This window comes from Scomber scombrus, chromosome 14 (genome assembly GCF_963691925.1).
Source record: "Scomber scombrus chromosome 14, fScoSco1.1, whole genome shotgun sequence".
Lineage (NCBI taxonomy): Eukaryota > Metazoa > Chordata > Actinopteri > Scombriformes > Scombridae > Scomber > Scomber scombrus.
Window position 1 is genome coordinate 27,515,173 of NC_084983.1, and position 12,695 is coordinate 27,527,867.

Consider the following 12,695-nt stretch of genomic DNA (forward strand, 5'->3'; position numbering starts at 1 on the left):
TACAAAATCCATATTTTTATACCCAAATCCTACCAAACTACAGACCAGCATGTACACACACTCCAACACGCAACCCTGACATACACACACACACACGACCCCGACTCCAGAAAACTGCTCTTAACCTAAATTGACCCCGTCTGTTTTGACTGTTCCTTCTTTCCTTCCTTACTTATGTCTGTCCTTCCTCCCTCCTTCCCTTCTTCCTTCCTTCTTTCCTCCTGTCGTCCCTCCCTCCCTCCTTACTCCTTTCCTTCCTTCCTTCCTCCTGTTGTCCCTCCCTCCCTCCTTACTCCTTTACTTCCTTCCTTCCTTCTTTCCTCCTTTCCTCCTTTCCTCCTTTCCTTCCTCCCTCCCTCCCTCCTTACTCATTTCCTTCCTTCATTCCTTCCTCCCTTTCCTTCCTTCCTTCCTTCCTCCCTCCTTCCTTCCCTTCCATTCCTTCCTCCATTCCTTCCTTCTTCCTTCCTCCCTCCCTCCTTCCTTCGTTCCTTCCTCCCTCCTTCCTTCCTACTTCCTTCCCTTCCTCCCTTCCATTCCTTCCTCCTTTCCTTCCTTCCTTCCTTCCTCCCTCCCTCCTTCCCTTTTTCCTTCCTACTTCCTTCCCTTCCATTCCTCCCTTCTTCCTTCCTCCCTTTCTTCTTTCCGCTGTCCTTCCTTCCTTCCATCCATCCTTCCTTCCTTCCTTACTTGACTTGAGGACAACAGGCGGGACATTAAACCTTTATGGTGATACTTTTAGGGATCGGTCATTTAAACTGAATAGTCGTTCCTGGAGACCAAAGTTCACCTACGCACTGTGATTTATATATTTTCTTTTAATTGAAAAACCAAGAATTGAGCTATGTAGTGTAGCATGATACATATGATAGTAATAATAAGATTTCTGCTTTTAAACTCTATAAACTTTCTTTAAAAAATGATTGACAGCAGACATTGTGATGTTTTGGCTTCATATCGACTCTTTAATAATGATAAAAAAAAAAAAAAAGATCCTTTACATGTTCATGAATGGACTGAACCAGAGGATTTTCCTTCCTGGGTCGGACTCCTAGTGTCCGGTGAGTTTAGGCTGTTGGATGTATGAGTGAGTTTATCTTTACTTGTCTTCATTCCTCCTGTGACATCACACCCTGTGACATCACATCCTGTGGACGGGGTCGATGCCCAGGATGTCGAAACCTTTGGCCATGATGGCTGCCGTAGCTTCACAGAGCAGCATCCTCCACATGTTCACCTTCACCACTTCACCTGAAGGAAGAGAGATCAAAGACAACACGGAAGATTTTAGTTTATTTCTTCATAACTTGCAGCAGCTGATCAGAGTTAGCGTCTCATTTTTAGCCAGAACTTAACGTTGATTTCTCTGCTTAAAATGAGAAACGTCTGCAGATAATATGAGCTGTAACTGACTGATATTCACGGCTGCTGCAAACTATTGGAAGTCAAATTAAATGTGTTTTAAGACCTTTTTGAGATCTTGACAAATAACAAATGTAATACCCTTTCCAACAGCAAAATGAAGGCACATTCAGGCATCACTTTATGCTTTAATAACAACAATAATAATGTGATGCCCTGAAGGTTTGCTTGGTTTAATAGTTATATATATTAAGACAATTTATTGATGATAGAGGTAAGATAAGATAAGATATTCCTTTATAAGTCCCACAATGGGGAAATTTGCAGTATGTTGAGGATGATAGAGGTGAAGCCTACAGAGATATGTTTGGGTTTATAATTCTTTACACATTTAAAGTGTCATTTGGATTATTAGTTTGTTATAACATGTCACTGTTTCAGAGAATTATATAATAGATTAATTTTAGTGTGCCACCTAGTGGATGAAAACGGTAGTGATTTAGGATACTCGATATGGCGAAGGCGCTTCAATTTTCAGTTTCTCATTAATTAACACTATTATTATTATGTTTTTACACCATACTATTATTATTATTACTATTAAAGAATGAAGATTAAAGTAAAGACAGATTTCGGGTGCCTACGGTGGCTTTTAATTCTTCATTAAAGAACTTTGCTGTTAGAAAACTTTTGGAAAAGTCATCAAAATTCACCTTAACGTCACATGAAGAAGATATTTACATCCTCCTCCATCACCTAGTCCACGTTTGAATTTGTCCGATACTTTTGATTTATGGTTATTTAATAAAAAGGATGCGACCTACGACAAACATGGTGATGACTACTGCTAAACAAGCTCAAAGCATCAGAGTACAAAAACTAAATATTATAAGAATTACACCTGGGATAGTAGCAGGATTGTAAATAAACTGAGATGTTTGACAGGTGAGTAAAAGAGGAGAAAACAAGAGGCGAGCAGGATGAAGAGAATCAGAAAAACTGGGTAAAGAGGCAGATTATCAGTCAAAGGTGAAGCCGAGAACAATGGCAACAAAACAACAGGAGGTCAGAGGTCAGATTTAATGATGCTACAATCACACAGCGGCGGCCGACACCGAAGCATCAACTGGAAATTAATCTGCAACCAAACACTGAACCCTGTGACACTCGTTGACACAGAGAGTCAAATTAGTTTAATTTACAGAAAAACAAGCCGACGCGTCCGACTGCTGCACCACTGATGCTCTGCAAAGATTTAAAGCAAAGAGCAGATATATATTTCTATTCTTTAAAGTCTGTGTAAAGTGAATTCAGACATTTTCTTCTAAACACATTAAATAGGTCATAAATGTATTTCTAAAAAAGGTGTAAAAGCATTTCAACCATTTAGATTTGAATTGTGGAGCTAGGCTTCACAAACTGTGTTTAAACATTTCTGTGTCTGGATTTAATGGGCGGGTCTGAAAATCTCTGAAAATCGAGAAAGAGCTATCAATCTGTCTATCCTTTCCGTGTCCGGGCCGGGTGAGGTATGTGTTGTTGAGTTACGTAACCGGTTACCAATAGCACGGTTACACACCGGAGCATAAACCCGCCCTGCTGCTGTTGAGGTATAAATACATTCAGCGCACACTACTACTACTACAGTCTACAGTTAGCCAGTTAGCTGAGTTAGCCACCGAGCTAGCCGCCGAGCTAGCCGCCGAGTTAGCCGCCGAGCTAGCAGCCGAGTTAGCCACCGAGCTAGCCGCCGAGCTAGCAGCTGAGATAGCCACCGAGCTAGCCGCCGAGTTAGCCGCCGAGCTAGCAGCCGAGTTAGCCACCGAGCTAGCCGCCGAGCTAGCAGCTGAGATAGCCGCCGAGCTAGCAGCTGAGTTAACAGCAGAAAGCTCTCAGACCTAGCGTCCATGTTTCTGGTAGAGGTGGTGACTTTGATTGACAGGTGACACTTGGTAGGGGGCGGGGCTTCAGCGAACTCGGCCGGCACTCCCACAGCGTTTGGGAGAAGAGAAATAGGCAGACTTTTACACAACTTTGAAGCCTAATTTCATATATTTGGCGATTTTTTCAGTGTGTGAATTTAAAAACTACTTTAATCTTTGATGTAGACCGGTGTAACTGTCCAAATATTTTCCGTCTGCTCTGTAAAACTGTTACTTTACGACTGAACCTGAAGATCATGAAATAAATAAAAAGCAGAATTCACTGAACAAACATCATCAGGTTATATGTGGCTAAAGCTATGAGTGTGTGCCGTTACATCAGTTACGACATGATGAGGCTATTTACAACGGGACAGACAACAGAACTGTGTCTTTAGATGATGTTTGATCGATGTAATCGTCATAGCAACGGCTCCAGCAGCATCTTTTTGATATATTTTATTTCCTTCTGTCATCTTTTGTAACAGAATCAGTGAAGTGACACCATCAGTCTGCTGCTGCTGCTGCTTCAACACAACAATACGATGCTCCGGAGGAACTGATCTGTCATTTCTGGAGCTCCTGCTGTGATCGGCTCGTCTGTTTCAGAGCTACGAGACAAGTGATACGACTCGCTGAGAGAGAATATGGGTCAGTGATAAATAAGGTTTGGCTTAAAAAATTGTTTAAAAGCAGCATCAGGTTTGTTAAAATGTACATTTAGTATTTTTGTTGGTTTTATATCATTTGAAATGACATTTGCACCATTTTTTACCAAAAGTAAGACTGAATGCTCCTGAAAATGTCAAATGGTGTAACCACAAAAGAATGATACATATTACATATTTTATCACCTAGAAAGAAGGAAGGAAGGAGGAAGGAAGGAAGAAGGAAGGAAGGAAGGAAAGAAAGAAGGAAAGAAAGGACAGATGGAAGGAAGGAAGGAAGGAAGGAAGGAAAGGACAGATGGAAGGAAAGAAAGAAAGAAAGAAAGAAAAAGACGTTGGAGGATAAGGAAAGAAAGAAAGAAAGCGTAGGAAGAAGAGAAAGAAATAACACGAAGTAGGAGGAAAGAAATAAGGGAGGAAGAGGATGAAGAAGAGAAAGAACAAGACGCTGGAGAAGAAGAAAAGAAAGAAAGATAAGCTGAGGAAGAAGAGAAAGAAAAGTAAGAAAGATAGAAAGAAAGAAAGTAAGAGAAAGAAAGAAAGAAAGAAAGCAGTCAGGTTCCTGATCTCCATGGTTACCAGAGTAAATGTAATATTTAGAACAATTGTATTCCATTACCTTTATTTAATATAAAGTTATAATGTAAGATCATGCCAAACTAGTTGATATGGTGTTTTATTGACAATTTACTGTTTTTAAGCAAGTTGAATTATTTGGTACAAAGTTTTTATGGTTACACCACTTAGACATTTTTACCATAATCCTCTAATATATTCTCTCAAAATGGATTAAAAGCAGAAATTTGATGCTGAGTCCACAAAAAAAGAATGTGTGCAAGTTATTCATACGTTTATTTTCATATTTTAACCCTTTAAATTTAAACTAAACCTCATGGACAGAATCTAACACTGAGCTCTTGTGCAATTAAAAGTTATAATATTTATAATATCCCATTGTGAAACTGAGAAAGTGACAAATACACACTCTCTATCAGTGTGAAGTGTATATTTTCTAATCAGGAAACACAAAAAACCCCACATGACAGACCATAATAACCTCCAGCTGGGGTTACTGCCACAGTAGCTCAGCGCCGCTAACTGAGAATTAGCATAATTAAACAGCTCTAAAGCCTGAAGTGTTAGCACTCCAGCGAGCCGCGGGGATAAAAAAAAAATGCTAACAGGAAACAAGTGGAGGGCTAACAGTGTTCAGACGGCTTCCAGTGAAATCCCTCTCAGAGTGAAACTTCCTGCTAATTGGCCGACTCCCGCCGAGAGCCGAACACCGAGGGGGATGACGCTCGTTTGTTTTCTCTCTGACCTTGATGTTACACAAAAATCATCTCATCTCTGCTGATCAAAAGCTCAACGAGAAACATGGTGACGTGTTTTCTGAGGAGAACGCTTGACCCTTTAATATGAGTTGAACTACGTACCTAGGGTTGCCAACTCCCTGAAAAATAAATAAGGGACACCTAGTTGGCCGGCCGACCCGATTGCGTTCACCCCTCACGGCTTGGTGACATTTTTGGCCTTTTTTTGTGTATGAGAAACGATTTTTTAATTATTTGACTTGAATCGGAATTTAATTCGATGCATGTTTTTGAGTGATTATTATTCAACAATTTATTTTTTAGTGCAAAATCACAAATCTTTTTAACATAACTGTCCTGCTTAACTGAAAACAGTATAAAATAACAAAAAACAATAGAAAGCAGAAAATTCCTGTAATAGTGAATATTTAGTGCAATAAGAAAACTGCAAACAGGAAGTCTGTGAAAAAGTTGGAAACATAAACACTTATGGCGCTTTTCCACTACACAGTTCCAGCACGACTCGCCTCGACTCGGTACCAGGAACCTTTTCCATTACAAAAAAGGACCTACTCAATGTGGGCGGGGTCGTCATAGAACGGCTCCACGAAACTGCCGTGACTTCGTTATACGCGACACAAACACATAAACAATGGAGGACATGGAGGCGATGGTGTACTTGCTGCTGTATGAGGCTTTCTGTCTCACACAAAGCAAGAAAATTGAGCCGTATGGCTGTAACTATGGTAACGCTGTAACTATGGTTGTAACGCTGCTGCTGGTATTTAAAAATGCCGGGTTTGATTCTTGTGTGGGACGGCTCATGACGCTTCCGGCGACAACTACCAATCAGCGGCCAGCAGTGTGTCGACGTCACATTTTAGTACCGGCTCGGCTCGCTTGGAACCTCACCAGAGCGGGTACTAAAAAAGTACCAGGTACCAGGTACTTTCCCTAGTGGAAACGCAAAAAGAACCGAGGCGAGTCGAGGCGAGTCGTGCTGGAACGGTGTAGTGGAAAAGCGCCATTTGTGTCTTCCGGTATCTTCTTGCAAGCAACAGTACCTCGACCAATGAGAAGAGCCGGATTCTGCATTGTCATTCTCGTGTGTGAGTGTGCTGTCAGCTCATTGGTCACAGAGCAGGAGAGGGCGGGGCAATAAGAATACCGTAAATGTTCATATAAATCGTCATTCATTGATTCCATTGACATTTTACAGATTATTTTGATTCTCACGAAAATACGGGACAAAGTGCAAAGAGTCCCTTTTCAGGTCAATACGGGATCCGTCATTTAGTTTCTAAATACCGGACGATTCCGTTTTTCAAGGGACGGTTGGGCAACCCTATGCGTACCTGTCTGCCGGTCCTTCTCCACGCAGTAGCAGCTGTCGTAGAACTCGGTGAAGGTGGTGGCGAGCTCGTACAGGTAGTCGCACAGCGTGTGCAGCAGCAGGTCGTCCAGGATCTTCTGCAGGATCTCGGGGAAGCGCAGGATGCATTTGCCCAGCTTCCACTCCTTGTCGTGTTCCAGCAGGACTTCGGTGGTCTCTGCGGCTTTCCTCAGCGCCGCCTCGTTGATGTTAGCCAGCCGAGATATGGACCTGCAGGACAGATGTTGCATATTATTCTCCTGTGACAGATTATAACATCCACTTAACTGTTTTTTCATCCGAGAATCAGATTAAAAATCATCATGAGCGTTTACAGACCATAAAATAATGATTATCAATGTCAAACAGACCAATTAATTAAACATTTATCAATGACTGACAATGTGAATTGGTGTAAAGCAGAAGAGTCAAACTCATCTTCATTCAAAGGCCACAAACAGAACAATATGATCTGATGAGGGCCGGATCATTAAAAAGATGGAAGGAAGGAAGGAAGGAAGGAATGAAAGAAGGAAGGAGAGATGGAAGGAAAGAAAGAAGGAAGAAAGGAAGGAAGAAAGAAAGGACAGATGGAAGGAAAGCTGGAAGGAAGGAGTGAAGGACAAATGGAAGAAAGGAAAAGAAGGAAGGAATGAAAGACATGGAAGGAAGGAAGAGAAGACAAGAAAGAAAGAAAGAAAAAGAAAGAAAGAAAGAAAGAAAGAAAGAACATATGGAAGGAAGGAAAGAAGGAAGGAAGAGAAGGTAGGCAGGAAGATGGAAGGAAGAAATAATGAAAGAGAGAAAGAAAAGGTGGATGGAAAAATAGAAGGAAGGAAAGGAAGACAGAAAGGAAGATGGAAGGAAGAAAGAAAGAAAGGGTGGACGGAAAAATGGAAGGAAGGAAAGTGGGCCGGATTGGACTCCTCGACGGGCCGGTTCTGACCCACGGGCCTCATGTTTGACCCCCCTGATTATTCGATCCACTGATTTCATTGTAAATTAATATGATGATTAATTTCTCAATGAACCGAGTAGATATTCAGTTACTGTCACAGAAACCCAAAAAATATTCATACATTTAAGAAGCTGGAGTCAGAGATATAGAATATAAACCCTATGTAAGGGTTAAAGACAGAGAACAGGTAGAGCAAGTAGAGACGAAAAAAATACAACAACAAATGTAAAAAATAAAAAGAAGAGTTTTCCTGTTTCTGAGTTATGTCAAAAAAAACAAGCCAGAAAACAGTGTAAGAGCAGAAAGCTGTGGATCAAGGAGCAGCTGTGCCTCAGGATCTATTCAATATTTAGCAGCTGGAGTCAGTTCCTTTCATACCGGAGAATGAAATGACTGCTACTGTGACACTGATGCTTTTTTTTCTCCATGTCTGCATCTGTGTGAAAAAAGCTCAAAACTTCTTCTGTTGCAGGTCAAAAAAACAAAAAACCCCAAAAAATACAAACCAGTGTGTTTCATGTTTTTAAAAGCAGCTTCAGTGCTCGACTCTTTAGTGAAGGTGAAGTTTAAATACTAGCTGGAAGAGAAAAGGAAGTAAAGTCTTTAAAAAAAAAAAAAACTTTGATAATCAAAAGATCGTTTTAGTTATTCCTCAAAAAAAGAAACACTTAAAGTTTTTGGCTCCTTCAATATGAGACTTTTATCTACTTTTAAATCCCTATAATTTGGTAATCGTTGGGTTCTTTGTTACATTAACCTTCGTGTCGTCCTCCCGGGTCAAATTGACCCCGTCTGTTTTGACTGTTCCTTCTTTCCCTCTTTCCTTCCTTCCTTCCTTCCCTCCTTCTGTCTGTCCTTCCTTCCTTCCCTTCCTCCCTCCTTTTCTTCCTTCCTTCCTGAAGGAAACTGAATACCCCTCCCCTCTACTTCCTATACCATAGACTGTACATAAGAAATGGACGTTACATCCGTGACGTCACCCATTGGTTTGTGGACTGCTGCTCAGAGGCCAATCGTTTCGGATCTGAGCAGCGCCATCTTGAACATTTCCGGTGCATGCTGGGAAAAATAAAAACATGGATTCTACTTATATGGGCATCAGGAGGAGCATGAGGCGCCCTCCTGAAGCTGTGAACCAATCAACCTGTCAATCACGACGTAGCCACGCCCTAATGCATACCCTGCTTTATCATCACATATAAAATCAGGGAGGCCAAAATGTCCCAAATGAACATCATACTGCATTGAAGAAGGCTTTAAACTAGCGATTGAGACCATAAACACATTTTGAAAACGTTTACTGAGGTTAGAAATCAAGTGAGAAGTTGGTGAATTCTCCATTGACTTGTATAGAGACGGAAGTCCTTTTGACACCAAAACGGTCGCCCCCTGGTGGCCTTTTGATAGAATGCAGTTTTAAGTTACTTCCGTGTTGGCCTCATTTCAGAGGACCAGAACTCCCCGCCTGGTTCTAACCCTACGGTGGCTGTGAAACATGCAAAAAACACAAAATACCATCTCTCATCAACTCATTTTTATATCTTGCAGAACATATTTTGGAAAAGGTGTTTGCCACTCTGATGCCTCGAGTCAAACAGACCCCCTTGAAAAGGTTTTAAGAGAGTCTCTTCATCTTTCTGACTATTTTTCAGCCTTTTCTCAGCCTCTCTGACACTCTAACACCCACATTTTAGGGGGGCAGCTGCCACCATTGAGCACTCTATTGACTGAACGAAGGAGCATTGAATCCTCTCAGGCGAGACTGCTCAACCTCCCGGCTGAAGAAAATAAAAAAAAATAAAAAGAGAAGATCAATCTTTGCCAGGCACTCTGCCACCCCGAGTTAGTCCAGTCAATCTAACTCAAAGAAAAGGGTCCAAACTAGGAGAAAGTGCAACAGCAATGTTTGATACTTTTTCACCAAAAGTACAGCTTCATGGACTCAGTGAAACAGTCTTAATATTGGAGGATCTATCACCTATCCAACAGAGGATATTCTAATGTCTTATACCTGTATTAAAGGTAATACTACCACCTTTTTTTCCCTTTTCACTTCTTTAATAAAGAGTTGAGCTGTGTAGTCTAGTATGAAGGGTTCATCAACAGCTACTGGAGAGCAGTTCTCACTTTAAGCCACTAGGAGGAGCTCTAAGCTTCTGTAAACCACCTCCGCCTTGTCTGACGCAGGCTGGAAACTGTGCACTTTTATTTATAGTTAAAACATTTCGCTGTGTTTTTCAGCTTCTGTCAAACTAACGGAGCTGCGGCGGCTTCCTGTCTAAGCTTTCAAAATGAAACCTTTGTTATTGTGCGCTTCTCATTATTAGTTGGGGCTGTATTACGTGAGATTCCCAGGAGAAAAGACAAAACGGGAGGGCGGCGGGAGATGAGTCTAAAATACGGGAGAAACCCGGGAAAAACAGGAGTGTTGGCAGCTGTACAGTGCTGCACGCTGTGGGGGAGGGACGGAAATACGCATGCACGGCTTTTTGCAGGAAAATGACAAAAATCGTTTCCCACCGATTTTATTAGTTTTGAGATCGTTTGGCCCCAAAATCGTAATCACGATCAAATTTCGATTAAATGAGCAGCCTTAGCTCATACACATCACTAATGAGGACATTGAGTAAAGATTACATGTTGGCCTACAGTTAAAGTTTCACAGCATTTCAAGGAAAAACATATTACTAAGACACTTTTTATGATTGATTTTAAATAATGTTTTTTTAAATAACGTCAATTTGGGGTAAGGGTACCCCGAGAGTACACACATACATTCAGAACAGGACACATCTGATGATTGTATGTGAAAGAACATCCTAAAAAACCAATGCATGGACATAAATATCAAGCTTTTTGTGATGGTGTGTCATGAAAGCCCCCAAATTTACCTTGACCCACTAATTGAAACTGTATCTGGTGTCATTTGGATGTCCTTAGGGATCATGCAGAACAGTGAATGATTAGCAGTGTGATTTCCCCCCCCAGGATCAAACCACAGATTGACTGGACTAAGTCGAACACCTCCTGAGAAGCTGGGAGAGGAAGGGGATCAACGCAGCACTCTGCAGTCAGGAGACGGTCACTCGATACAGGGATAAGGGGCGACGGGGAAATTGGGTCTCGCTGACTGAAAATACCCCCAAAGACTAATCCCTTGCAACAACCCACCCCTCTCCTCTCCTGAGCTGGCAAGGCTGATCTGATACGAGTAATGAAAGTATACTGGTACTGGTGGGAGGTAGTGTGACAGGACAGGAGTGGAGACGAGGACACCGACAAGGAGGAAATGTATCAGAGAGACTTCATTTAACTTTTCCAGATATTTTCAGAGAGAGAGAGAGAGAGAGAGGGAGAGAGAGAGAGAGAGAGAGAGAGAGAGAGAGAGAGAGAGAGAGAGAGAGAGAGAGAGAGAGGTCCGGTCGGCCTGCCAGGGTTTTAAACTCGGTGACTGATTCATGTTCCTGTGCAGCATCGAGCATCTTGTGTTGCTTGATTAACAGATTTTAAAACAGACGGCCTGAATGGAGTCTTCTGCATCACCGTATGTAAACTGATCAATCACTTTGTGCACTGCAGCATAGACTCATTTTTGAAAAAAAAGGTGCAAGTTTAGTGCATTATCAATCTAAAAACAGTAAACTCTTGGTAATTGGTAAATGGACTGTACCACTTAAAGCACTTTTTCATTACATGCCCCATTCTCTCACACACACACACACACACACACACACACACACACACACACACACACACACACCAGTGGCAGCGAGCTAATATGCAGCTCTTACAGCCATCTGAAGCAATTTGGGGTTCAGTATCTTCCCCAAAGCTCACTGGTGGACTAGAGAGGAACCAGTAATCACTAATTACTTATTAATAAGCATATTTGACCCTCCTGTTGTCCTCGAGTCAAGGAAGGAAGGGAGGAATGAAAGGATGGAAGGGAGGACGGAGTAAGTAAAGGAGGGAGGGAGGGATGAAGGAAGGAAGGGAGGGAGGAAGGAAGAAGGAAGGAAAGTAGGGAAGAAGGAAGGAGGGAAGGAAGAAAGGAAGGAAGGAAGGAAGGAAGGAAGGAAGGAGGGAAGAAGGAAGGAAAGTAGGGAAGAAGGAAGGAGGGAAGAAGGAAGGAAGGAAGGTAGGCGGGAGAAAGGAAAAGAAGGGAGGAAGGAAGGAAAGAAGGACAGAGGAAAGAAGGAAGGGAGGAAGGTAGGGGGAGGAAAGAAAGAGAGAAGGAGGGAGGGAGGAAGAAGGAAGGAAAGGAAGGAAGGAAGGAAGAAAGGGGGATGGAGGAAGGAAAGAAGGAAGGGAGGAAAGAAGGAAGGGAGGAAAGAAGGAAGGGAGGAAAGAGAGAGGAAGGAAAGAAAGAGAGAAGGAGGAAGGGAGGAAGGACAGACGGAAGGAAGGAAGGAAGGAAGGGAGGAAAGAAGGAACAGTCAAAACAGACAGGGTCAATTTGACCCGGGAGGACGACACCAAGATTAAATATTATATATCATATTTAAAGTTCAGGTGCATGTGAGCATTACAGCGAGTCTCTTCACCTGATGCGGGTCAAAGCGTAGAGCAGGTACGCGGCCGTGTTGCCTCGGTCGTCCAGCATCTTGTCGAAGGAGAAGACGTAATCGTTGATGCGGTTGTGGGACAGATCGGCGTATTTGATGCACCCAAAAGCGACAGACTTCTGGGCTTTAATCAGCTCCTCCGGGGTCAAAACCTGCAAAAAAAAAAAAAACAGGAAAATATGAAGTTAATAATCGTTCCTCATCACCAACACCCCTACTTCCTCTATCCTCTATCCCAACAGCACTCTTTAAGGCGTTAAAAGCTGCGATAAGTGCCGCTATTATCAGCTTGTAATTACTGCAGGCGCTACTTCACCTTATGCTCCTAACTGTAGAACCAGTGGGTTGAATTTAATCAAATAATGAATCTAATTTACTGACTTCAGGCAAAGATTAAATTGACTCATCAAGTCATATAGCCTTCCCCCGAATCTCTGGATGTGACATGTTTGATACCACAGGCGGCAGTGAGGAAAGGAGGGGAGGGGGAGGGGGAGGGGAGGGGTGATTATGGATGGAGGATTTATGATAAAGA

At 42.2% G+C, this 12,695-nt stretch overlaps 1 protein-coding gene across 3 annotated transcripts in view; it reads right to left on the bottom strand.

Moving 5' to 3' along the window:
* Positions 1 to 483: 483 nt before the first annotated feature.
* Positions 484 to 12,695, bottom strand: part of rars1 (arginyl-tRNA synthetase 1) — a 101,954-nt gene continuing 89,742 nt past the window's right edge. For 2 of the 3 annotated variants that reach the window (XM_062433289.1, XM_062433287.1), the window contains 3 exons: positions 12,140 to 12,312; positions 6,621 to 6,868; positions 953 to 1,251 (listed from right to left, as the gene is read on the bottom strand). In XM_062433289.1, the coding sequence (XP_062289273.1) occupies positions 1,142 to 1,251; positions 6,621 to 6,868; positions 12,140 to 12,312 (531 nt within the window). In that variant the 3' untranslated portion in view covers positions 953 to 1,141. Of the gene's footprint in view, positions 494 to 952; positions 1,252 to 6,620; positions 6,869 to 12,139; positions 12,313 to 12,695 lie in introns of those variants that run through there. The other variant, XM_062433288.1, reaches the window with a different exon arrangement.